This window comes from Zootoca vivipara, chromosome Z2 (genome assembly GCF_965207765.1).
Source record: "Zootoca vivipara chromosome Z2, rZooViv2.hap1.1, whole genome shotgun sequence".
Lineage (NCBI taxonomy): Eukaryota > Metazoa > Chordata > Lepidosauria > Squamata > Lacertidae > Zootoca > Zootoca vivipara.
The window spans coordinates 12629347-12656943 of record NC_142585.1 but is presented as its reverse complement, the minus strand read 5'-3'; the positions used below and the strand labels follow the sequence as shown (position 1 = coordinate 12656943).

General features: G+C 44.1%; 1 protein-coding gene across 2 annotated transcripts in view; it reads right to left on the bottom strand.

Moving 5' to 3' along the window:
* Nucleotides 1-27597, bottom strand: part of GRIA3 (glutamate ionotropic receptor AMPA type subunit 3) — a 191337-nt gene that overhangs the window by 41798 nt on the left and 121942 nt on the right. For both annotated transcript variants that reach the window (XM_035112435.3, XM_088664497.1), the window contains exons 11-12: nt 20485-20861; nt 8518-8716 (exon numbers count right to left, since the gene is read on the bottom strand). In XM_035112435.3, the coding sequence (XP_034968326.1) occupies nt 8518-8716; nt 20485-20861 (576 nt within the window). The remainder of the gene's footprint in view (nt 1-8517; nt 8717-20484; nt 20862-27597) is intronic.

Here is a 27597-nt window from a genome sequence, read left to right as displayed (position 1 = left end):
CGCCAGGGCACCAAATATACTTAAGACGGTCCTGTCCTGGAGCCTGATTGGTCTTCTCCTGCAAGCCAATCAGTTGTTGCATTCTAGAATCCTACTTGCCTATTGTTCTAGGATCCAAGCGTAGTACATAAGAAAGAGGTTTCTACAACCCCCCCCCAACCCACAAACATCTCTTCACCTAGGCAAGCAAGACCATTGTTGCAGTTCAAGGGCACATTCCAGCCAGCCAAAAGCACCAGAGTAGCATGCCTTGTAAGGGGTGTGGCCTAAGGAGGGGGCTTGTGGCCTAGAGGCAAGGGGTGTGGCCTTAAGAAATTCCCTAGGCCAAAATAGAGAAGCCACCGGGTCTAAGATTCCCCAGCCCTGCCAAGTTGCCTTCTATTCACTCTAACATGCACACACAGAGAGATGGAAAAAAAACCAAGAACCAGTCCCAGTGCACAGGCAAAACTAGGCTTTATTACACCCAGGTCAAAGACACAGTTTGGCGCCACCCCACATGCACACACAGGCTGGGAGCCTCAATGGCACCCCTCTGGAGGCTTGACCCAGGGCAAAAAACCCAGCTAGCCCCCCCGTAGCTATGGCATCCCCCAGTGATCTCGACCATGCCAAGCAGACACTAATGTGGAAACTGGACTGCTCCATTCCAAGTGTCTCAAAGCCTCAGGTGAATTTGGACAGTTTTGGGTTGTAGAAGGCAAGTTATTTGGGCAGTAAGTAAGTAAGCAAGTAATTTAACAATTGTCGTTTTTGGGTTTTGACATGCATTGTGTCTGTTATCATTATATTAAAAAATGCCTGGATGGGTAGCTGTTTTGGTCAGCAGCAGCAAAAACAGAAAGAAAGAAAGAAAGAAAGAAAGAAAGAAAGAAAGAAAGAAAGAAAGAAAGAAAGAAAGCAAGCTATTGTGGTGCCTTAAAGAATAACAAATTTATTATGGTGCAAGCTGGGGTGGGGAAACACAGGATCTGGGGCCAAATGCATCACTCCAGGCTCTCAGCACTCTCCCCATCACAGACCCTGTTTTTTAGCCTGATTGGAATGCGTCCTTGAGTTCTGATACAGCTTTTTGAGTGACTTGATAAAGATAGGACTGGATAAGTATGCTGTACAAAGGTATATTACATTTGTTGCTTTGTCCGCTTTTGCCTCTGGCCTCTCACCACCACTGACATGTGGCCTCCCCCAAAAGGCTGCCCAGAAGGCAATGCAGCCCCCAGGCTGAAAAAGAATCCCCTCCCTTGATACAAGCTTTCATAGATTACATTCTACTCCATCCAATGCATGCAGACACAGGAAAACACTTCAAGCAGCTTATGCCATAATAATCAATGGTAGTCTCTAAAGTTCTGAAGGATTCTTTGCCATCCTAAGTGAGGCATATACAGTACAGAGCTGGACTTCTCTTCTGTGAAAGGATCTACCATTCGTGATGTTTGTAAGCTTTTTTTAAAAAAAAAGTTGTAAAAATACCTATTATTCATTTAGGGCGCCTCTTCAATCGCTCAAAAGGTCTTTCATCAATTAATAATCTAACCAACTCATCACCTGCACACTTGTGTCCCTACTGAGAAGCTATATATTTTCTTCTAACAAGCACCTATTCATGTGACACAGCAGTTATATAAAGTGGTACAGTAAGTTAGGGGGTGGGGGGAAGAATATGGAGCCTTAACTATCTCAGGCAATGTCACTATCATTATCACGTAGTTGTTCTCCCAAAAGTAGAACACGGGAACAGGGAGTGATTGCATTTCCCTGGGGCTCTGACTGCTTTGCTCTAGTGATACATTCTCCTAGCTACCAAGTTAACCCGTTAGCTGAAGCTCTGCTGCAACAACTTTGCAATTCATGCTTTGCTCTCTGACCTGCACAAAGTCTCAGGTCTCACAGTGTCTTCTGCAAGCAAATATTCATGAGATAGTGAGTGAAATTTGCTTATGTGTGTGTTGCAAATCACAATTAAAGGTTAAATGGAGTGGAGGGAAGATTTGCAGGATGCAAGTCAAAGAGACCATTTATCAGCCATGCCAAATTTTGCTATGAAGATATAAAAGATTTCACTTTAGGACCAGGAGTGGGCAGAGGTGCAGTAGTCTGGGGTCCAGGAGGTCGAGGCCCTGTTACTATTTCTACAGCAGGGCCCTAGTAGGGTCCCTGTCTTCAGCAACCTAGAGATGCCTAATCAACATGAAAAAGGAAATTTGTAGCCACTGAAAAGGAATATTCTCACTCTTTGCACTAACTGAAGCCAGAGTGAAGGGAGCTGTGTGTAAAGGTGTAGTGGTTTTTCCTGTATGCTCCAAAGTTAAGCTCTTGGCAATATTGAAAACACAATATTGAAACACTTCAGTTTCAAGAAAATGGTGTGCAAGTTCTGCCACATACAATGGAACTTCAAGAAAAGCATGCCACTCCAAAAGAAGATATTGGAACATTCCAAATCATTTGCCCATGTACATATGCATGAAAAAGTAGATCTAGCTGAAAAGCAACATATGGAGACCTGCATTGGTCATTACAATGCATCTCTAATGATTAGGTAAAGGTAAAGGTAAAGGGACCCCTGACCATTAGGTCCAGTCGTGACCGACTCTGGGGTTGCACGCTCATCTCGCATTATTGGCCGAGGGAGCCGGCGTATAGCTTCCAGGTCATGTGGCCAGCATGAAAAGCCGCTTCTGGCAAACCAGAGCAGCACATGGAAACGCCGTTTACCTTCCCGCTGTAGCGGTTCCTATTTATCTACTTGCATTTTGACGTGCTTTCGAACTGCTAGGTTGGCAGGAGCTGGGACCAAGCAACGGGAGCTCACCCCGTCACAGGGATTCGAACCGCCGACCTTCTGATCAGCAAGCCCTAGGCTCAGTGGTTTAACCACAGCGCCACCTGGGTCCCTCTAATGATTATTCATGTATAATCTTAGAATATTGTATAATCTTAGAAGAGTGTGTGGCTGAGACCATAATGAAGTTACTCTGCACTTCTGAATTTCCCACTAAATTCTGTGAGTAGGGAACTTCAACCCTGGGGACTGAATGCAGGCCTCTGGACCCCTCTGTCTGGTACTTGGTATTTTCCACAGGTTGCACCCATTCCCTGGCCACATTCCTTTCCCCTTGGCCTGATGTGCACCCTCTTTGAGTGTTTTTTGCCTGACTAGAATGTGCCATTGAGATTCAATAATGGTTCTTGCTTGCTTAGAGGGAGGGTAGAGAGGTAACTAGCCTACTTTAATTGCTCCACCTACTTTTGCTTTGTGTCCTGCCCACCGCTGGTATGTGTCCCCTGGAAGGTTGTCTGGAAGAGAGTGTAACTGAAAAAGGTTCCCCATTCCTGCTTTAAAATGCACTGTGTGTATGTGGTGTGTGTGTGTGTGTAAGAGAGACAGCGAGGTAACTGGGTGCAAGGGTCACTTGGATCTACTGGAATTATCAAAAACAAATGGCAACACCATGCTATTTTTGTGCTAATTATGGATTCTATCATCCTCTTGTTAATTCTGATGTACTGAAAGAATCAGATTCATTATGCAACTTTAACACAATAATTACATTCTCCTAAGGCCAATAGCAATGAATTCAGTTTTTAGTCATGCAATGTGCTGTCAAAACAACAATAACTTTGTACTCCAAGGAGCTAAAGGTGACATACATACAGTAGTTCTCCCCATTTTATCCTCACAATAACCCTGTGAGGTAGGTTAGGCTAAGGGATACAGTCACAAGCCCAAGGTCAGCCGGGAGCTTCATGGCTGAGTGGCAATTTGAACCCTGGTCTCCCAGGTCCTAACCCAACACTCTAACCACTACACCACAGGAGCCTGCTAGATCAAGCCAATGGCCCCATTTAGTCCAGCATCCTGTTCTCACAGTGGCCAACTTGGTGTCTATGGGAAGCCCACAAACAGAACCTGACTGCAATGGCACTCTCATCACTTGCAACTCCTAGCAACAGACATACCGAGGTATACTGCATTGGACAGCAGAGGTAGAAGATCACCTCGGACATTTTGAAATAAAAGGGTTTATTTTTAATAGAATCAAGGATTACACTAAAAATGCTAAAACATTCCTAATGTCTATCCCATCGGGATAAAAGCATTCCAGAATGTGGATAAAAGTGCACGAAACCCATTGACTGCCATTTATAGCACCACCCTCGTAAGTGTTGCATTGCTGCAAAAGGGCCTAGTGTTGCTAACTAGAAATAAGTAAAACAAAAAAAAGGTAAAGGACCCCTGGCAGGTAAGTCCAGTCACAGACAACTCTGGGGTTGCACCGCTCATCTTGCTATACAGGCCGAGGGAGCCGGCGTTTGTCCACAGACAGTTTTTCTGGGTCATGTGGCCAACATAACTAAGTGGAATCCTTTGGTTGCCAGATAACTTGTAGTTGGGAAGCTGTACGAGCTCAGTAGCTATTTGGAGCATAAAGTATGTTCTACAGATGAGAACACCATATCATGAGAACTCAGGGTGTTTTTTTTTTTTTAAAAAAAAAGAATGGGAATGTTTGGCTTATAAAGTTTGAGTACTGCCAGCCACCAAACCATTATGATGGCTAGGGAAACAGTCAGCAGTATAAAACAGGTTGCTGGCTGGATGATGCCCAGTCCTGAAGCAGATGAAATTCATTACCATCTGTTCACATAAAATGAATTGCTGGTGTGATTCCACTTTCAAATAATAAGTGTTCCTCATTTCATTAAAAACAACACCACAACATCAGTGACTAATGCTTTGGGGCTTTGCTAATGAGGCCAAACACTGGACTAACCTAGGCACCTCTCACCTGCACATGGCTACGTGCCAGAGATTCTAGGACATGAACCAAGAACTTCATTTTTCCAAGAACTTGCTGAGTGACATATCTGTGCTCAGGCACCAGAATACTCCTCTGAGCACAGAAAGAAAGAGGAAGAAGATTGCCAATGAGCAGAAAGGAGCAATCCAAACAACCAAAGGACTGGAGCATGTGTCATATGAGGAAAGGCTGAAGTGTTCATTGCTTTTTAGCTTGGAACAAAGGTGGGGTATAACAAGATGCAGGTTGAGAACAAGGGGTTAAGGCAAAATAGATCCCTCATTTCATGACTTTAGAATCTGGATGTGGGTGATCCAGTGAAACACAAGGAAGTACACCTCCACAGAATATGTAATTTGTGGAGTGCAATGTTACAAGATGTGGTGATGGCCATCCACCTAAGTGGCTTTAAAAGGGGGATTAGACAAATTTATGGATGAAAACGAGCAGTCTGTTAACAGCTATCAGCCATAGTGACTGTAGAGAAGCTCCAGGTTCAAAGGCAGTATCTGACTCTCTATCAATTGCTGGAAAGCAAGACTATTTGAGGCACAATTGCCTTCATGGTCATAGGCTTCCAGGAGGCATCTACAGTGGTACCTTGGGTTACAGACGCTTCAGGTTACAGACGCTTCAGGTTACAGACTCCGCTAACCCAGAAATAACACCTCGGGCTAAGAATTTGCTTCAGGATGAGAACAGAAATCGCGTGGCGACAGAAGGAGGCTCCATTAGTTAAAGTGGTACCTCAGGTTAAGAACAGTTTCAGGTTAAGAATGGACCTCCAGAACGAATTACCGGTAAGTTCTTAACCTGAGGTACCACTGTACAGGATGCTGGGCACTATGGATCTTTGCTGAATCATACCAGGGATCACAATATTTCAACAAATCCCCAGGTAGTGCCAGGCACACCTTATCACCACCACCACCACCACCACCACTACCACCACCATCCTGTCTTTCTCCCTGATAAGGACTCAAGGGTAAAGAAACAGTAAACAATGTAGTATTAAAAAATAGAATGTCACATTCTCCCATATCTAGTCAACAGAGCAAGACCTCCTGTCCAATGCATTTCAGCATCAGCCTGTTTCCTCAGCTCATGCTCAGGGATTAAGAACCAATGACCCTTTAGAAGTTGTTGGACTTCAACACCCTTCAGCCTCCCCCAGCATGGCCAATGGCTAGGGGCAATGGACGTTGCAGTCCCACAGCATCCCCACCCTTGCTCTATCTCCTGCTTAAGCCCTAACTCTGGGCCCAGACCCAACCCAAGTCTTCAGCCCTCAGTGGACTTTTTATCTGAAAACGTTCCATTTGAAATCCAAACACCCAAGGTCTTAGCCTGACTATGACCCCAAGTTGTAAGGTACATAAGTGCTTATTTTAGCTGTCAGAGGAGTCCCAAGTTAAGCTGCCACAGTCAATTTCATCTCTTCTACCAACTCCTCCTCTTGATTGCACTAGATTTCTCTTTACATATTATTTAGAATTCCAGATGCATCTTCCTCCAAGAGACATAGCAATAAAGCACCCAGTTCTTTTAATTGTACATTGCAGCATTCAGATATTTAATGATTTCCTTTTTGGTACACCTTGTAACAACACTTGCCTTTCATTACTTCAAAGGAATGATTTCTTTTTAGATAACAGAAGAGGGGGTGCATGCACCCCCATCTTTTCCTATCTGCCAGCAATTGATCTTTATTTAAAACACCCACACCCACCCACCCACCCACCCCTTGAATCACAGTTTGAAGACAACAGAAGGGTCATAGCATCCAATTCTCTGGAGAGGGAGATAGCAGATGAAAATAGACAGTTGCCAAAAAGCACTAAGGAAATATCCTTGAGTGTTTGCGTTGAGACTTTGTTGCACAGACTCCTAGATATAAGGTGCAGGAAGAACTGGAGAGATGGTGGGGGGAGTTTTCAGCTAATCACTCACTGCAGCTGTACTGTAGTTCAATAACACATGGATGACACACCCCTGCATTAAACCATAGTTTATTGTAATGTTCACAATAAATGGGCATCACAATAAACTATGGTTTAATGCAGGGGTATCCTCCAGATGTTGTTGGACTTCAACTCTCATCATACCTAAGCATTAGTTATGCTGGCTGGGGCTGATGGGAGTTGGAGTCTAACAACATATGGAGAACACCATTTTGCCTAGCCCTGGTATAATGCAAAATTAATGAGATATGAGCTCATATACCTATCTCTTCTTGTGCAACTGTGCAGAGACTGCAAACATTTCCTTTTAGCTTTGATTAACCACAGTTTAGTGTTGTGTCCAAACCCTAAATTGTGGTTAATCTGAACTATGATTTGGCCAAAACAATCCAGCTGCCATGTCTCTTAAGTGGCTTATTTCAAACAAGCCATAATTGTGGCTCTCCACAGCTTGTTATGTTTGAACAGCATGACAAGCTGCAGTTAATGGGGGGTAGCTCTTTGAATCCCAACAATTCTTAGCACTCTTTACAAATTACAGTTCCTGGGATTCTTTGTGGAAAGCCAAAGGTAGTTTGATATCGCCTTAAGTAGTATCTAAGAGGAGCCTAAGAGGGCTGGTTCACTCCTTCCTGCTTGTACTGCCAACTAATGAATCACAATCTCTGGCTTTGTGCTATGTTCCAATCAGGGTTCTTGTTTAGCTTTGCTACAGCAAACCATAGTCAGTAAGCCAAGAACAAACCATACATATTGTCGAGATAAACCATGGTCTCTGGTTCAGACCTAATGCTGGGCCAGGGAACATGGTTTGTTTCCTCTCCACATGAGCAGAAAGGCAATCCATTAACTATGGTTTGCCATGGCATGTTAACGAGGTCACTTAATTATGAAAAGACTCCCTCTAAAACAAACTTACAGTGTACCATACCAGGCCTGCTACTGGAATGTTAAGCATATTTACATATACAAAGAATCTTTTGAGACTTATCAGCATATAGTGATCACATCAAAAGGGGAGGAGAAATGTACCTGCTGGATCTTCCCTCCACCCTGAACAGGGCCACATCTACAGGAACATAGGAAGCTGCCTTGTACCAAGTGGTATGGTCCATCTACAACTCCGCTCATCCTTGACAACTGGCCATGCAAGATGGCACTGATTTGAGCCCAGCATTGTCTGGAGGTCAGCACCATTTCTACCTATGTTGCCTATGCTGACTGGCAGCTGCTTTCCAGTGTTTCAGTTAGGAGTCTTTTCGTCTTTACCTGGGGGTGCCAAATTTGAGCCTGGGACCTTCTTCAAGGAAGGTATGTAGAACCATAGACTCATGGAATCATAGAGTTGGAGAGCCATTTAGCCCAACCCCCTGAAGTTCAGGAACATTTCTGCCCAATGTGGGGTTCAAATCCATGACCTTGGTATTAGGAGTCTCATATTCTTACTGTCTGAGCTGCTCTGCTATTGAGCTAGGACCTTCTCCCCTACATCCATAGCCTCTCTCCATGAAACTTTTGCAGAGCTTTTAATTGCACACACAGTGCCTACATGCATGTAGGTTTCATGCACATAGATTACGTTCATGTGTTAGGCTGAAGATGGAGCAGCTCCAGTAGCTGCAATCCTTCTCCACATACACAAACATGCCGAATGAATAAAGGGTGATTTAATAATAATAATAATAATAATAATAATAATAATAATAATGAAATAGTTTAGTCTTTGTAACAAAAACCAGGAAACTTACTCTAAAAAATTCTTTGGTTGAACCTGAATCCAGAGTTCCATAGGCTATTTCGGTCTGCTTAGCCAAGTCCTCAGCACTTTCTATGGGAGACACCATCCTTTCCACCGTAAGGAAGGCAGCAAGATTGGCAGTGTAGGAAGAGATAATGATGAGGGTGAAGAACCACCAGACGCCGCCAACAATTCGCCCTGAGAGAGATCTAAGAAAGAGGAGATGAGGTTATATCGGTTATAAAAACAAGTCTTTGATCTTTTTTGAGAAGAGAAGATGTTGTTTTGTGTGTGTGTGTGTGAGAGAGAGTGAGAGTGAGTGAGAGTGAGAGTGAGAGTGAGAGTGAGAGAGTGAGAGAGTGAGAGAGAGAGAGAGAGAGAGAGAGGTAGACACCCACGTTGGCAATAAAAGAGGCCACAACACCATCAATAATCACGGCATGAAAACCACCAAACAGGCTTGAAGGTAACTCCAGTGCCAAAACCCCTGTTATGATACACCTAATGGGCTGACAATTCATTCACCCAGTGGGTAGAGGCAAGAGAGAAATAGGTCTCACCATGGCTACTATCCTTTTTTGGGCAGAGCTCTGGCTGTCTTTAATCTATGCAAGGGTGGAACCCCATAGCATCTTTCCTCCTGCTCCTCCTGCCTAGCTTGATCCCTTCCCTTTCAATAAATCTTATTGTATCTCTAGCCAAATTAACAACTCATGTCCCGTGACTGCTAATTCAACTCACCTGGCCCTTGACTGTTCTACTCCAGGAAGGCTACAGGCCAATCTAGGCCCCCAACCATGCATGGCGAGAACCAGTTCCAAAATGCTATGGGGGAGCACCCCATCCACCCTCTGTTTGCTTTTGTTTCCATTCATTGTAACTATCCTGTAGAACATGTGTGAGTTATTAGCATGCATTGAACTCTAGAGAAAGTATGGCTTTGTGTGCGTGTGTGCGTGTAAATACCTCTCCCACTCCACTTCTCTCTCCCTCTCCCCCTCCCTCTCCCTCTTGTTATTCACATGCTACACTGAGCACATGTACAAGTTGCCTCTACATCTGTACATATGTTTGTGTGAACAAGTGTACTGGATCACAACTCAACTATCGCATACACACAGGTATGCAGACTGCACATTTGTTGAAAGTCACATATGAAATATTAATGGTGCTCACCTCAACTATTTACCTTACACTTGTTGAATGTAAATGGCCTCTCTCTCTCTCTCTCTCTCTCTCTCTCTCTCTCTCTCTCTCTCTCTCTCTCTCTCTCTCTCTCTCTCTCTCTCTCCCCAACCCCAACAATATCCCCATTGCATGCAACATTCATATACATCAGAGTCAAAATGAACTTTCTCCCAACAGACCTTCCCTGAGAATGTCAACGGAAAGGAGGACTCATATCCTCCTCCTCCTCCTCTTTAACTCTCAGCTCCCTTCCTACCCACAGAGTTCTTTCCTCATTGACTTCCCTCAGCCTTTTACCACCTCTGACATCAATACTTTTCCAATTCTGGAGCTTTGCTTGCCAGCTACATTGACCAGGCTGTCTGTACAATACTTACATATATAAAAAAACCTCTATGTGTGTAGGCTCTGCCTGCACAAACTGTTCCTTGCATATTTTTAGTGTACAGATTGCACGTTCCACTAGGCTGAAACCCTACCTACCCGTGGACTGTCTTGCCAGAGTGGTGCATGCTCTAGTTATCTCTCACTTGGACTACTGCAATGCGCTCTATGTGGGGCTACCTTTGAAGGTGACCCGGAAACTACAACTAATCCTGAATGCAGTAGCTAGACTGGTGACTGGGAGCAGCCACTGAGACAATGGTCATGAAAGACCTACATTGGCTCCCAGTACGTTTCCAGGCACAATTCAAAGTGTTGGTGTTGTCCTTTAAAGCCCTAAACGGCCTCGGCCCAGTATACCTAAAGGAGTGTCTCCACCCCCATTGTTCTACCCGGACATTGAGGTCCAGCGCCGAGGGCCTTCTGGCAGTTCCCTCACTGCAAGAAGCCAAGTTACAGGGAACCAGGCAGAGGGCCTTCTCAGTAGAGGCACCCTCCCTGTGGAATGCCCTACCACCAGATGTCAAAGAGAAAAACAACTACCAGACTTTTAGGAGACATCTGAAGGCAGTCCCGTTTAGGGAAGCTTTAATAGATTATTGTATTTTAATGTTTTGTTGGAAGCCGCCCAGAGGGGCTGGGGAAACCCAGCCAGATGGGTGGGGTATAAATAAATTATTATTATTATTATTATTATTATTATTATTATTATTATTATTATTAGGAAGGTCTCAGGTTCAACACCTGGCATTTCTGGGAGTTGCCCCCTAGACAGCCAACCCAGTCAGTGTAGACAATACTATGATAAATGGGCCAATGGTCTGATTTGGTGTAAGGCAGTTTCCCATTTCTGGGGGTGGGGGTGTTGTTCATTTCTGAAGAAAACTTTTCAAAATGTGACTCACTATGGACCTTCCCCAATTACTATTTCTTTTGGTCATTTTCTTCTGCTTAACAGGAGCACTTGTGCAATTTTAGAAATGAAATAACTGTTCTATATTGCCAGATTAAGGAAATATAAATGTAATATATTCAGTGAATGGAAATATGTAATTTGTTGGGGAAAAAATATGTATCAGCAAGCTTTCTTGATCGGATCCTATTGGGACTTTGAGTATCTAAGTCTAACACAGAGAGACATGAGGAGATGTTCTGGTGTATTTTATGTTAATTGGAATTTGCATGTCTAAAACCCAATGTTCCAAAGCATGCATATTCCACTTTAGCAATTGAGTCTCTGGCAGATTTCCATTTTAGCCAGCATTGTCCCGGAAGAGGACTGCAAATATTTAGTCACTTCATTCTCCCGAGCAAATTTATAAAAACGCAGAATGAATTTATAATAAGCCAAGCCATTATAAGAAAACTTTTTCATCACCAGAAATCCAGAGATATGATTTTGCATTAGTTCACTGGGTGGTGAAGGAAAAAAAACAACCTTCTTTGCACCAGCCACTAGAGTATGGCTAACACACAATTCAGGAAATAACACTAATGCATCAAATCAACACATATGCAGGGGTTGGAACTGTGCTCGCTAGACCAGTGTTTCCCAACCAGTGTGCCTCCAGATGTTTTGGGACTACAACTCCCATCATCCCTAGCTAGCAAGACCAGTGGTCAGGAATGATGGGAGTTGTAGTCCCAAAACATCTGGAGGCACACTGGTTGGGAAACACTGCGCTAGACCCATCCCTGAAGTCATGCCAAATGTGTGTGCTTTGACATAGGTGGCTGAAAAGGAATATCGTTCATTGTGTACAGCTGGACTCATGAAGGATTCCACACAATATGGAACCCTGTTCAACCAATGATTCCCCCTTTACTGATGTTTGTTTGCATCAACATATTGGTGATGTGCATGGCACCACTTCATAGTCACTAATTAATTCAGCATGTGAGCTTTACTTTCTTAAATGCTTCATGTTGTGAGACTTTCCCTCCCTCAGGCTTATAGTTATCATTTAGTTACAGGTAGGTAGCCGTGTTGGTCTGCCGTAGTCGAAACAAAATAAAAGAATTCCTTCCAGTAGCACCTTAGAGACCAACTAAGTTTGTCATTGGTATGAGCTTTCTTGTGCATGCACAGGTATCTGAAGAAGTGTGCCTGCACACAAAAGCTCATACCAATAACAAACCTAGTTATCATCGTTTGGTGCAGACCCCAGCCCAGTAAACCAGGGAGAGACTTACTTAAATTTGATTAAACCATAAGAGTGGATACCCCTTATACTAGCTGCCCCTTCCCCACAGCAACCACCCACCCAAGAGCTATTGTTAACAGGAACAGAAGAGAGCAGTCTGGAAACCAGTTGGGCCCATAAGTCTCCAAGGGTGAATCAACTTAACTGGACTTCCACCCTGGTAGATGGATGGAAAACCTGTAATCAGAAAACCTACAGCGAGTAATGGCCTGACCACGATAAAAGAAGCACACCTCCATCCTTCACTTTCAGAACACTGGAATCTAGGCTAGAATAGAATACCAATCCCAATGTGCGGCCTACAATAATGACTTGTCCAAATTATATTGGGGTTGTATTCTCTTGGTCTTTGAGAAGACTACAAAGCTCAGAGCTTTCACCAGTAGGATACTCATGGCCTCTCAAGTACATTGGGCTGTATTCAATGCTAGTCTGACTCAGAGTAGACCAATTGAAGCTAATAGGCATGACTAATTTAGGTTCCTTAATTTTAATGGTTCTACTCTAAGTAGAAATTAGTTAGATGAAACCCATTATCTCTGCAATTTAAATTTGTGGACTGCATGCACACCAGATTTCAAATTAATGACACAGAACATAGACTCACTGAGCTGGAATGGACCCCGAGGATCATCTAGTCCAACCCCCTGCAATGCAGGAATATGCAGCAGATCGAACCTGCAACCTTGGCATTATCAGCACCATGCTCTAACCAACTAAGCTACCCAGCTATAATGATATAATCTGCAAGGAGTACCAATATTTTTCTGAACCCCAAATCCCTGGTCCCAAAAACAAACTTTAGGATTATAAAAGTCAGTGGTTTCCCCAATCCCTCTAAATTGCACCCGTCCACTCAATAGTATTTATGCAAAGTACATAGAGTGGTCAGATACATGAAAATAAGCACAAAATCAATTGCAGTTAAGAGCACCTTCCTCAACAAATGAACTTTAGCTATTATCATGAAATCAAAGTAAATAGCATACCTTGAGAGGAAAATTTGAGTGGATGCATGTTGTTAAAATAATAGCATGTTAACAAGAAGGACAAAACAGATGCATTTTATGCAACAATTACATTATATTTACAGAACATTATATATAGCCATATACTCAATCTTTAATGGGAACATCGTGAATGTTTAACTATACTCTTGACTTCAAATTATGCATCTCTGACTTAGACAAATTGTCATTAGGCACTCTAATCTGGAGCATTTTTAATCCCATTTACTTCTGTTGAAGTCAGTTGGCATGATTCTTGATGGCCACAAAGTATTTCTGTAGCTGTTTTTTTTTTGGGGGGGGGGGGGAAAGAAAGGACAAAGATATAGAAATGCAGGCTGGGATCTAAAAGTGCTATGTAAAGAGATTTGTAGGTGCAAGGAGAAAATGCTGGCCGGCCTTGGTTTTCTCATATCTGTAGCCATGGAGATTTTCCACCCCACTCAGATTCCTGTTTGCTTGTTTATGTCCTTTAAGCATTTCAAAATATCTACCAACTTTCTAAAAGGATTAGGAAAATTCCTTCAGGGTCAGACTATCAGTGGCTTAGCAGCTGAGTTGGCTATGTTCTACCTCCTCTTGTTGGAATCACTATGCTTCTTCTGAAAGCCAGTTGTTGGGATCTGCGGGGGGGGGGGGAGGTATTGCCCAGTCCTGCTTACAGACCTTCTATTTGCATCTGGTTGGCCACTGTGAAAGACGGGTGCTGGACTAGATGGGCCATTGGCCCAATCCAGCAGGCTCTTCTCATGTTCTAAAGCATTTGCATCCACCAATGGTGGGCCACTGTGTGTACAGGATTCTGGACCCTTGGAGGCCTGCAAACAGGACCTGAGAGTTGCAGCACTCCCATTCCAATAACTGAGTATAAATAAATAAATAAATAACCATAAAAAACTATATAGAAACAAAACTCACTGCAACCTGAATGGGTCCTTTCTGAAGAGACAAGCAGAGAGAAAAGTCTCCCTAGCCCTCCCCAAGTGCTGCCTTCCCAGTAGGGATCCTCCACCCCACACACCTGTAATTAATTAAGGTCACATTCCCTAAGATTCAATGGGGTAACACATGTGTTTAAAATGTAAGGTGTGAATGTGACCTTAATTAATTATAGAGCTCTGTGCTTTAAATGCATTTTAAATGTATGGTGGGAGGGATAAGCATAGTGAGAGGTGCAGAACTGTACTGTGCAGAAGGCATCTCTCCAGCAGCCTATGCTATGCATTCAAAGCAAATTCAATACACATGTGTTACCCCATTGAATCTTAGGGACTGTAGTTGTTAAGGGTTCTAGGAACTGTGAAGGATGAATCACTGTTCTCAGGCCTCTTTGAGGGAAGCCATGGTTGCTTAAAGGGGTACAACACTGCTTTAAATGTGTGTATGGGTGGGACCATATGAGGAAGGATAAAATGAATGAATGAGTGAGTGAGTGAATGAATGAATGAATGATAATCATTAACATCTAACAGAACTCAATTTCCTGGACAAATGCTAATTCTCATGAGGATTCCATTGCAGTGTATAGCTCATTCCAGCTAAAAATCTAACATTAGTAAGGGCATACCCTCAGGAATTTCCACACCAAATACTCACCCATTATAGGTCTAACTAGGCATTAGGTGTTCTGGCTGTTTCACACAAAGGCAACTTGAAAGTGTCTAGGTCAGGAAGTCCAACAGTGAAGTCTCTCCCAGAATTCTCGTCTGTCTAACAGCTCTGCATGCTTTCATTCCATAAATGTACTCCAACAAAACTCACACCGGAGGACTTAAACTCCTTTAACTAGTGATATTGAAAAACAGACTATAGGCTCAGTATCTTCTGAATGAATGAAAACCTTGTTCAGCTTTTTCACATTTGCAGAGCAGTGGATGGGATCCACAGGAAGGGTATGCAATTGTGTGTGTGTGTGTGTGGGGGGGGGGAAGTATTTGCAGTAGAGGTTTGGCTCATTGTCCTCCACCCATGAGCAGTTCCCACTGCTGAAGAAACATGCCTCTGTTCTGCTTCAAAAGTGGATTGGCTCTTTAGCAATAAGAATCATTGGACTGGTTTGCACATAATGGTGAACCAATGTTTAAAAACTATGGCTTACCAGGAATGAGCAAGCATGCTGGTGCATGCATGCTACTCAAATCATGCCAACCTGCCTCCCTTTGCTATGCCATACTGAAACAAGCCATTATGTGCTAACCCAGGCACCCCCAAACTTTGGCCCTCCAGATGTTTTGGACTACAATCCCCATCTTCCCTGACCACTGGTCCTGTTAGCTAGGAATCACAGGAGTTGTAGGCCAAAACATCTGTATGGCCGCAGTTTGGGGATGCCTGTGCTAACCGATGCTCATTGTTTCTCTTCTTCAAACCGCAAGAAGAAGATACTATGGAGCACTCTTGAGGTATGTATGGAGAGAAACAAACCATTAGCATTGGTTTACATGTAATGCTAAGACAGCACTCTGGTTTGTTTCCTGATATAGGACAGGACCTTCTCAGTTGCAGCACCCAGAGTGTGGAATTGCTTCCTTAGAGAGGCCTGGGATGTTCCCTCTCTTATGGCTTATTGACAGGGAGGCAAGTCTCCCCCCCTTATTTCTACAAGCTGGTTTACTATGTGTTGTAAATCCCACTACATATTCTGTTTCATTCACTTCTCCTTTAATGCTCTCTGGCATTTGTTATTTAAAAAAATGTGTCTACAATTTTTATTGTCATATTGTATATGTATTTATATTTTATTATTATGAGTTGCCTTGGGGACCCTTCTGAGCTGAAAGGCAGAGGCAGAAAGGTTCTTATGCATAAATAAAATATTAATTAATTGTATTGAATCGTGGGTAAATCTTCTGATGTTTCATTGTGTGGTTTGGCCACAACACAGTGCTAATTATTGACAAAATGTTGGGCTTTCTTGAATTGCCCCCCCCCCCACTAATACTCAGGCATGGGGAGCAGCCAAGATTGGGTTGGAAACTTTAATAACACTAGCTACTCATAGACTGATATGTATATTACAGTGACTTTGATCTTTCATAGGCCTTCTTGAAGCATCCAAAATTGGGACATTGATAAGAAGAGAAAATGTCCCATTCATTATGCAAAACAGAGATTGCTGAACATGTTAAGAGTCATCTAAAGAGCCTAACAGAAATCCTATGGGATTCTATTTACAGCTGAAAAATAGGTCTAGTGGAAACAAATATAAAGCCTGCAGCTTTCCATGTGATGCCTCATGCTTATTTTCCCGGTCCTTTAATGGGTGAACACATGGTCAACAGCAATTTAAATGCTATCACTACACACTATCTTAACAGCAAGCAGAGAGGCAGGGACTCATTACAGGTTTCAGGATTAAACTACAAAGCACACGGGCACATGAAGGAGGCTATAAGCTACTCATATACAGAAGGGTATTATGACAGAAATTTGTTTGACCATCAACAAATCCTTATAGAGGCATTGCACATAAACAGCTGGACAGATCATAAGGTCTGGATCTTAATGTGACTATAACAAACAAGCAGTCACGGCTTTGTGTGAATTCTGCTCCAGTCCCATTTAATTTCATCAGAACTCTTTGCCATCTAGATCCACAGTCTTGATTTTTTGTTCTTGCAAATATTATATAGGTCTCCTAAAAAATCCACCCCTGTCTTTGTAGTTAGTCCCTGAAGATGGGGAAATAGGTACAAGAGGGCACCTGACTCCCACTCTGCAACTAATAGCAATGAAAAGGAGAGATCATTACACGCTGACAACAGTGCTTTTCTTCTGGAAAAATGGTGCTGGTACTCACCATGAAGACGTTACAGTAAGTGCCACACTTTGAAATAGTGCTTTTCTTTTCTTTTTTTTAAAAAAGAGGAGCTGGTACTGCGTACCCTTCAATACCCCCAGGAAAAAAGCACTGACTGACAGCACATGTGCTAGGGTAGCAACATAGGTATGGCCAAAAAGGGGAGAGAAAATAGGATACAGCATTGCATATGAAATATCATATAACTTCCCATACTGGGGAAGATAGTGAACAGGTGGCTTGTTTGCATGTTGAACCTGCTACCTAGGTGCTAACTGTTGATGCACAACATCAAGGCCCTAGATCTCCCTTCTAATGGCTCTTTACCTTTAAACCCAATCTGGCGTTCATCCCCATCTCGTTCCCCTGGAGAAACCAATGGTTTAGTGTTGAATCAGAACAAATAGCAACTGGGTTTTCTGCATATTGCCATTTGTTCCAATTTGGTGCTAAAGAGTGGGTTTTCCAGGGGGAAGCAGCAGGGCAAAGGCAAAACCACTCAGACCCATGCCTAGAAAGCCCAGCACTTTCTAGGCATGGGAAAGGCATGGGAAAAGGAGAAGCACTTCAGACAGAATACTGTCCCCTGTAAAGTACGACTTATGGCAACTCTGCATGCAGGTCTACATGAATCCCAGGCATCTTCAGGTGGAAGTTTCAGGCACCAGGTGATGGGACTCTGGAGAGCTACTGGTGGCTGGTACTCAATGGGACTGGGAGGGGAGAAGGCAGGAGGACCAGTGGTAGGTGGAACCAGAGCTAATGATAGGCAGAGTTATAACTAATGGCACGCAGAACCAACTAATTCTCCTTTTGTTTCCATACTCCTACTTGTTAAATCCTACAAGGGAAAGACTTATGGTGGAGAAGTTGATGGGCAGTGTTATTTCTCTGGAATAGTTGCAAATAAGAAGGCAGACAGGTGCAGATTGTGGAAAGAAGACTGAAATTGATGGGGCAGCGCCCCATTTGCCCTAATTGAGCATCCTCCTCTGGCTGCCACTGAGAGTAGATAACTGTGGTCTACATAGCCTGGCCTGATAGAAAGTAGCTTTCAATAGAGCAGGGGGCAATTTCACCAGAGAAGCTACATAAATCTCCCTTCCATGGGTATAGCCAGGGTGGGGTGGCGGCAAGGAGGGAGGGGCGGTGGCAGGGAGGGGCAGCTGGCCCCCCAATCAATAAAAACACATAGCTAACTGAGGTTCTGCCCCTCCCAACAAAAGGCCTGCCCCCCCCCAATCCTGGCTATGTCCATGCTCCCTTTTCAAATTTCATCAATACATCGCAACACACTTCTGTTAAAAAGCTTTTGTGTTTGCATAGTTCAGTCTCAAAGAATAAGGGCTCATTCAGACTTAGGGCTCATCCACACTTGCCTTTCCCCTGCTCATTCTAGGCTTTAAGGCTATGTTTATGAGCCCCCCCCTTTTTTTGCTCAGAAGCTTTCCCTGAGAAAACCTGCTTTTTGAAGCTCAATCAGAGCAAATGGCAACCCACAGAAAACTTGAATTGATGTTTGCGGGCAATCGCTTAGATATGGAGCTTTTAAGCTTGGGCCAGTGCAGAAGGGTAAGCCCTTCTGCTGTCCCACTGCTTCCCCCAGGGGAATCCCGCTCTTTGCTGCTGAATAGAAGCAAACATCAGTTGGGTTTTCCAAGTATTGACATTTGCTCCATTCAGCAGTAAAGAGTGGGTTTTCCCAGGGAAAGTAGGGGCAGGGGAAGCAACTGAAAACTGCTCAGACCTGTGTCTAGAAAGCATTGGACAAGCAGAAAACCTTTTGGATCATGGGAGTAGCCAGTAGTAGGATTTTTCTTAGGGGGAGCAGCCAAATTTGTTGACCTTTTTTAGGAGATTGCCCCCTTAAGTTCAGAAATCATGGGGGGGGGTCTGCCTCCAGCTAGGGGGGAGTGAACTTCAGTTAATTGAGTACAGTGGTACCTCAGGTTACAAAAGCTTCTGGTTACAAACACTTCGGGTTACAAATTCTGCTAACCCAGAAGTAGTACCTTGGGTTGAGAACTTTGCTCCAGGATGAGAATGGAAATCGCGCAGCGGCGGTGGGAGGCCCCATTAGCAAAAGCGCGCCTCAGGTTAAGAACAGTTTTGGGTTAATAATGGACCTCCGGAATGAATTAAGTTTGTAACCTGAGGTACCACTGTACTTTCAATGGTTTCCAATAATTTTGGGGAATCTGCCCCCTGCCCCCTGGCCCAGGTTTCAGATCCATTTTTTCTTGGCACAGGACACACTGTAATGTGGAGGGTGCCCTAAGGTAAATCTCCAGTTTTGTAAAACTGTAACTAAAAGCTTTTTTTTTTTAAGTGTCTTTAAAATTCAAAAGCATTGCCTCTTTTAACAGGATTGCTGAGATATGCCATACCAAGATCTAATACAAATAAGATTTATTAATTTTTTTAACGAAATAGAGGATTTGAAACATGGCAGCCTTTATTACAAAGACAGTATGGATTGGGGCTGTAGCCATAATGAGTGGTGAGAAGGAGGCCTCACAAAGACAATCCAAGTCTCCTCTTTGCATTATTTCAAAAGCTTTAACCCTTGTATTTATAGAGATTGGAAATGATACATTTTTTATTGTAAGCTGGCTATTTGAATTTTTGTTGTTGTTTTTGTTGCTGCTGCTGTTCCAACTTACATTCAATCTGCATTTATCTAGTGTCCCTGACATGTCCCAACGTAACATTGTCAGTCAAGGCTCTGAACTATGTTTAACAGACTGGGAGATCCGAGCAAATATGTTTTTCAGAACAACACGTACACAAGGCAAGACATAACAATTCTGGAGGATATGTATGAAGGAATGAATATCAGATAACAACGTAAGTCATGGATGAGAGGAAAAAAAGACAAGAAGATGAAGGCATGACGAAAACTCAAAAAGCTAGTGTGAATAATGGCGAGCAGCATAGAGGGTTTCTATTTTTATTTTTAAAATGCTGTTGCATGTGTGGCTTTGCAAAGGCATTGGCTCTTGTTTTGCAAAGCAGAAATCAAAGTGTTATATGCACCAAGCAGATGACCGTAAAATGAGAGATGCAGCAAAAACACGGTAACCCTCCAAGTATTGCTGAAAGATGTAAAAACCCGATGCATTTTACAGTCTCAACATGGTGTATATAAGTTCTGGCAGTGATGCACGGATGAGAGGCATTGAAAAGCAATGCCCGTCACAAACATTTCTTTTCGAGGGCGAACGCCGGCAAGCAATTGTGGCTTGATGGAGGAAGCTTAGCATTGGATGGAATGTCAAAATAAAAATTTGGAAAGCATGTTTGAGAAAGAAGCATATATGCACCATGGCATCAGCCAACGACCATAAAATGCAAAAAGGTGATGGGAGTGTGATATGGAGTGGAAAAAAACAAACCTTGGAGAAATATCGCATCCTTGCTGCATAAAGGCACCCAGGGAAAACCAAAGGCTGTTAAATATTCCAAACTCATTTGGAGGGTCAGGAGGGTTCTGAGGGTCTCGTGGTTCTTCCTGGTTGTCCTCCAAATGCCACTCGTAAGGGCTGAATCTGCTGACTAGGAACAGAACCACGCTGACTCCAATGTAAGCAAAGACTATACACATCCAAATTTCATAGGCCAAAGGATCCAGGAAGGAGAAGACACCCGGTTTAGACTTTTGGGGCTTCTTGATCATGATGGAAATGCCCAGGCTCATAAATGGCTTGGAAAAGTCTATGACTTCTTCTCGGACCAAAGTTATAGTCAGTGGGGCAACTGCAATATCTGCTCTCTGAAAAGACAACACACAGAAAAGAGAAGAGAGAATTACAGCCAGGTATCCCTGCCATCTTTGCATAAAAACAAAAGGCATTTATATAGATCAGCCTTTCTGCTAACCTGGTGACCTCCAGTTCCTATCACCCTCAGCCAAAACCTATGGAGGGCATCATGGAGGCAAAGGCTTGATGGCTTTAAATGAGGATTAGAGACACTCATGGAGGATAAAGCCAGCAGTGGTTAATGACTACAATTGCTATGCCCTTCCAGCAGTATTGGAGGCAGTGTGTATCTGAAGACCAGTTCTTGGAAATTGCAAGAGGGGAGGGTGCTGTTGCACTCATGTCATAAGAGCCCATCTATTCCCTCATGCTGTTCTTACTCTGTAAGCAGCACCTGAGTGCAATTGTTCTCTCCCCACTTGCCTCCTAACTGCGCAGGTAGAACGTAGCCATTGTGGTCTGTGGCCAGCAAGAGCTTTATCTCCCATGAATTTGTCTAATCCTCTTTAAAAGCCACCCAAGCCAACACCTCCCACATATTATATCTCAGTAGTTCTTAGGTAATTTATACCCCTTATGATTCCTTACATTGCTTCACATACAGTACTTCAGTGATCCCCAAGACAGAGCTATAATAATCAGTATAAGTGCCCATATGTTTTGAAAGTGTGGAAAGCTTATCCTGCCGCCACTCTTCTAGCATCTAGGAACCCCCCAGTCATTGCTCAAACATCTTCAAGCCAATCTTTGGAGCTCACAAAGGCTAGAAACAAACAAACAAAAAGAATCAGGAAGCTTGTGTTCTGTGGTTAATACTATCTCCTGTTATCGTCCTGCACTTTTGCAGAATGCATACAGCCTATTGCCTTTTTTCCTTTCTTAGTTTTGGTGGGGGATAACACCATCCTGTTCAGTTGCTATTTAAGGCGTTTGAAACCAAGTAAAGTTCTGGCATTCTGCTCCACGCCCCCCCCCCCCAAACGCACACATACATGCCAACCCAGTAATGTTTGAGCGAGGGCCCATAATGTAGTGAAGACCCATAGGCAAAATGGTCCAATGCTTTCAACCGAAAGCAGAAACTGACCCCAAGAGGCAAAGTCTCGAAAATAGGGTAAAAATGAGGTTATGCATGACTCTGACACAGATTTGATATTGAAACAATTGTTCAAAAGATGTCGAAGGAGGTGAGAACTCACTAGGGAAGAGGATCTGTCCCCAAATTGAAACAGCTTATAAAAAAAGGATGAATGCTTTCTGCCAAGGTAATCAAGATAGCCAGGTCTTTGCACAAAAACATGAACCTACATTTTTAATGCTATGAACAGTGCCAGGGGTGGGGGTGGCAGGAGGAAGCTGGGAAGTTTCATTTCAGAAACTGAGTCCAGGCTCAATTTAGCCTGTGCTCTATACACTTAATAAATGTGCAAACACAGCCTTCCTCAACCTGGTGACCTCCTGATGTTTTTGGACCACAGCTCCCATTGTCCTTGAGGTCATGCTGGCTGGGGATAATGGTCTGAAGGAAAGTGAGGCCACCCCATTGCTGACACTAAGCGGTGCCTTGGGTTCCATGACTGAAGAAAGGAAAGGTACCGTATTAAATAAATTAAACGTAATAAAATAAATGGGGTGTGTGTGTGCTTTATGCAAAAGGTGGGTTTTGAACAAAGTAGCAGGGATTTAGTCAAATTTAAAGGGAAACACAGACCTGTTCATCATGATGCCTGGATGGAGCTTCCATGTTTAAATGTAGTATACCACTGAATGGTGCTTGCTAGGGAGCAACAGCAGGGAGAGAGGGCTGTTTGTCTTCAAGCCATGCTTGAATGCTTCCAATTGGCCATTGTGGGAAACAAGGCAATGGACTAGATGGAACTCTTCTTATGTTCTTAATTAGGGCTCATCTAGCAAATTATGGACTGTCTGGCCATTTCATTATATCAGCAGGAAAGGACATATTGGCGCCTTTAGGTTGTTTCAGATATATGCAAGAGCAACTTCTGGGGAAAGAGACACAAATTCCCAGCTTTGCTCTGTGAAGGACGCACACTGCTGCAGTGCTCACGCTACTAAGGTAGCATCAGAAGAAGCCGCAATGTGGATACGCATCAGCTAGACTGCCTTGGCCCGCTTCATAGGGAGCCACTTGTCTGCTGTGACAGTTTAAGCACACAGTGGACAAACACAAGCCAAAATAATGAATTATGCAACCGCTCAGCTTGGCTGTTGCAGGAACTGACTTCACAACAGACCAGCTTCCTTCAGACCCCGTTCCTTGCTGCTGCTGCTGCTGCTGCTGGTGGTGGTGGTAGCATAGTTGTTCAAAATTAATACCGTGCATACAAAATAAGCCAATCGTTTTTCCAGACAAGACACACAGGGGCATTGAGAGAAATGCAAAAGCTCTTTGCCCTTGACTTTTCTGACAGGCTCCTAAGCTCCTGAGAGAAAGTAAAGCCATCTTTTGAATGAAAAGTGTATCTACCATAATGAGCAGTTTTATAGGGGAGCTCATCTTCAAATGGCCTTGTGGGCATTTTATTATTAAGCCCCCTGCACCTCTGAACTGCCATATGTTTCTGCCTCTCTATTGCTGGCAGTGGGGGGAAAATGAGTGTGAATTTCATTATTCTGTGAAGAATAATGGTATGAAAAAGGGAGTGTAGAAGGAACCAAACTGCACACTCCCTTCCCCTGGCTCTGGTGCAAGTCATATTAGGTTGAGTGATGGCTGTCTTAATTTTTTTAAAAAACTCTAATCCTTAAGGCCATGGGGGCAAAGTTCAGCTTTCATTTAAATACAGAAAGCAAAGGTTCTAGTTCTTATGGGTGTGGAGATAAGCTTGGAAATGTATGGCAAAGTGTCTGCTTAAATCCAGAAGACTAGTTGAATAATCAGGGATGAGCTCTAGTGCCCATCAACCCATCCCTTTCCCCTCTCAAGGACAAGGAGTGAGAGAACGCATTATACAAAGTAAGCAAAAGGGAAAATGTGCCTATTTGCATAATTCATATCATGGTTAAAGGAATCACCTTTCCTGATTGCAGAATGTGGCAGGTTCCCTAGTATTTGCTTACCAATTTCCTGATTTATTTCCTTCCTTCTTGTCAAGGTAAAATTTTGTCTAAGCAAATGCACCCAACTTGGGGCTACTTGAATGCTGCAGACCATGGGATGATCAAGCACATTATGAGCAAATTACATATTTGGCAGCAGAAAAAGCTGCAAATTGGGGGAAAGGGCATGATTTGCAGTAAAAAGAGTAACAGGAAGGAGGGAGCTTAATCCTCCCACCTATTATGTTCCCCTTGCAACCTTTCCCCGCATCTGTTTCCCCATGTAGTAAAAATGTACCCAGAACCTTACTTTGAGGGCAGAACATTAGCGCTGAATTATATGGAAGAAGGAACCAGTGGCAGGGGTGTTCCTTAATTAAATTCAAAAGCCCTACCCTAGGCTCTCCCCATATTTTGGCCAATTCATGCTCCCTATAACTTTATAATAAACTAGTATCATGAAGCCCGTTAAAATAACGGGTGCTAGAGCAGACCTGTTGCTCTAGCAACCTTGGGGACATGCACAGAGCTGATGAAGCGGCGGGTCTGCGCTCCAAGTCCCAACAGATAGAACTGACCCGATGGGGTAGGAGTTTGGAGAAGGCCTCACTTTCTTTCCTCCTCCACCGAGGCCAGCAAGCAGCCCTACGAATTCCCTTCCCGGACCTCCTACCTCAGCCTGGCTCGAGCCCCGCAGCGGCCTGCCCGCCTCATTCTCTCTCCCACCGGCGTCGCTCCTCGCGTGGATGAGCCACCAAGCTGCGCCCTGAGGAGGCCGGGCCCACCTCTCCCGTCAGGACCTACAAAGCAGCAGCAGCAGCAGCGCCCAGCAATGGGGAACGGGTGGTCCTCGTGCCCGCTTCGCCGCCTCAGCCTGGCTCGTCTCCCTGCCGGACCGAGCGGGCACCAAGCTCCCCTCTCCGAAGTGTCTCTGCACTCCAAGTCCCAACGGCTGTCCGTGGGGCACATGTGCAGTAGCGCAATCCCCTGGACACAGGGACTGGACGCAGAGAAACTTGGATATTATTATATAGGATAAGAGCTAAAGGAGCTGTGCTCCAGGGCTAGCTAAAGACAATTTGGCACCTGATGCAAACCACAAAATGGTGCCTCTGTCCCTGTCAAGGGAAGAAGGGGTGAGTGCAGATCTACACCAGGAACAAGGAGGGAAGAAAGATCTACATCTGGACCTGCTGTCCCTGTAGATCTTGCAGCCTGAGGCAGTCACCTTGCCTTGCCTCAAGGGTGGGCCGGCCCTGTATTTGAGTGCTGGGGGAAGGTAGCTGGAGCAACTGGCTGGCAAGGAAGAAGAGTAGCAGAAGCAATGCCAGATTCAGGCTATGGAGGGCTCTTGGGCACAATGGGTTTGCCTGCCAAACAGGCTTATAAGCAGCTGTCAAAACATAAAAGTTTTTAAATGTTTTAAATATGTTTTAATTATATTTTATATTGCTTTTTGTTATCAGAGGAAGGTTTGCTGCCCTGGGCACCTTTGGGAAGAAGGGCAAGATATACGTTTAATAAAATAAATAAATTCAAAACCAGTCACACAAACATAAACTACATGGTTTGGAAAGTAATTTCCCTTTGGGTTTCACATTTCTCCAAATTTTTCAATACAGCTCTTAGTTTCACACCAAAATGTGCAAAAAAGAGAAAGAAACATATTTTAGGAAACAGTACTTTAAGAAATGTCCATATTGAGATAACCTAATTTAAACATCTTTTTTGAGAAGAAAGGTTTTGATAAAATACATGTGTAAAGTACTTATTTTATGATAAAAAAAACAGATTGGTGCAAAAGTAGAATGGACCTGACATATGAATGAAAACATGATCAATCCACCTTTGTTCATCAGCAATGTGGAAGTCCTCTCTATCCAGATCTGCTCAGGCAGAGAAGTCTGCCTTCCTGTTTTGTTAAAAAAAACCAAAGTATCATTGCCTGCCTAACACTCAGAGCTATTGTGCTCCCTGTGGAGAGAGGTTGAGAAGTGCAATCATGTTCACGTAACACACCCGAGGCTCTCTGCAACACACCAGAACAACAGCCTTCTGAGTTGTACTAATCCCAGAAGATCAAGGGAGATTTTTGAACTGAGACGAACTACCCTACAGAAGTCTGGCTTTTGCACGGAGATTTCGTTGTTTGCAAACTCTTTTATCATTCACTGGATGCATCTGCTGTAGGGAGACATGTAAGCAGATCCCAAACTGAAATGATATTGCCAGTGTGGTCATGAGAAAAGTAGGTCAGATGTGGCTAGCGGTTGAGGAGAATCCAAGAGGTATGGATGCCGAATCGCACGGAGCATGGAGCATCAGGGTTCAGCATTGTCAAGTCGCTGCTAAGTTCCGCACCCATGCAGGCTACCCCTCCGTCAACCCTTGGAGCCCCCTGGTTCTGCCTCTTCTCCTATTCATTACTGCTACCTATTCACCTGCCTTTTCTGAGCAGGCAGTCTGTTAGGAGATGCAGAAGCATCACATCTACATGTCTTCTGCTCTCCCTTAGGACAGCTTGGCAGACTGACAAGTGAAGGAAGGGACAGTGGTTGCAACGCCAAAGAGAAAATGGGCCTGTTGAGAATATCTTGGCCAAAACTTGGAGCTGGCACTAACTGAGCAGTTCTGGGGAAATCACTTCATGTGGGACAATATTCAGACGTCTGTCAGGGCCCAATGAAAGGGGAGGACCCCTAGGTCAGAGAATGGGAGCCTCATGCCCACAGCCCTCCAGACCTCTCTTCCCCAGGCCACACACACTCCCTAGCCCAGGCATAGGCAACCTTGGCTCTCCAGATGTTTTGGAACTACAACTCCAATGATCCCTAGCTAACAGGGCCAGTGGTCAGGGATCATGGGAGTTGTAGTTCCAAAACATCTGGAGAGCCAAGGTTGCCTATGCCTGCCCTAGCCACACAGTCCCTAGCCACACCCTCCTTGGGTTTTTGTTTTGTTTTGCCTGCATAGAATTCTGATAATGCTTCTTGCTTCCCTAGATGGAAGATAGAGGTGTGTGTGTGTGTGTATGATGTCATGGACTGAATGGACACAGGAATGGTAGGAGGCACCAGTTGGGGGACCCCCAAGGGAAGATGGCTCTGAGCCTGGAGAGTGGTGGTGGGGTCAGAGGGAGAAGACCAGGAAGAGGAGGTGTTGGCAGCTGAAGGGGTAACAGGGCTTAGTGAGCTGGGAGAGGCTGTGGCAGTCCAGAATCAGAAGGAGAAGCAGAGGCTGGAGAAGGTGGGCGAAGAGGCAGAGATTAGCCAGGCTGGTGAAGAAGCCAAGGTGTCTCTCCTTCCTGCTGTGGTGAGCTCCCCTCTCGCCCTGGTCTCCCACAAACAGAAGAGGTATGAAGAGGGAGGAGCAGAGACAGGCACATTGGCAAAGTCTCATATTGCTGGGGAGGACACGGGAAAGGAGGATATCTGGGAGCTGTGGAAAGGGGGGAACTTCAGCCACTGCAACTGCCTCATAGGGGTAAAACCTACAGAAAAGAGTTGCTGTGCTCCATTGCCAGATACAGACCTTGCTAAAGCGTAAAAGTCTCCTAATCCTTACAGATTTCTTTTCTGGCCACTGTGAGAACAGGATGCTAGACTATATGGGACATTTGCCCCATCCAGCAGGCATTCTCATATATATATATATATATATATATATATATATAGAGAGAGAGAGAGA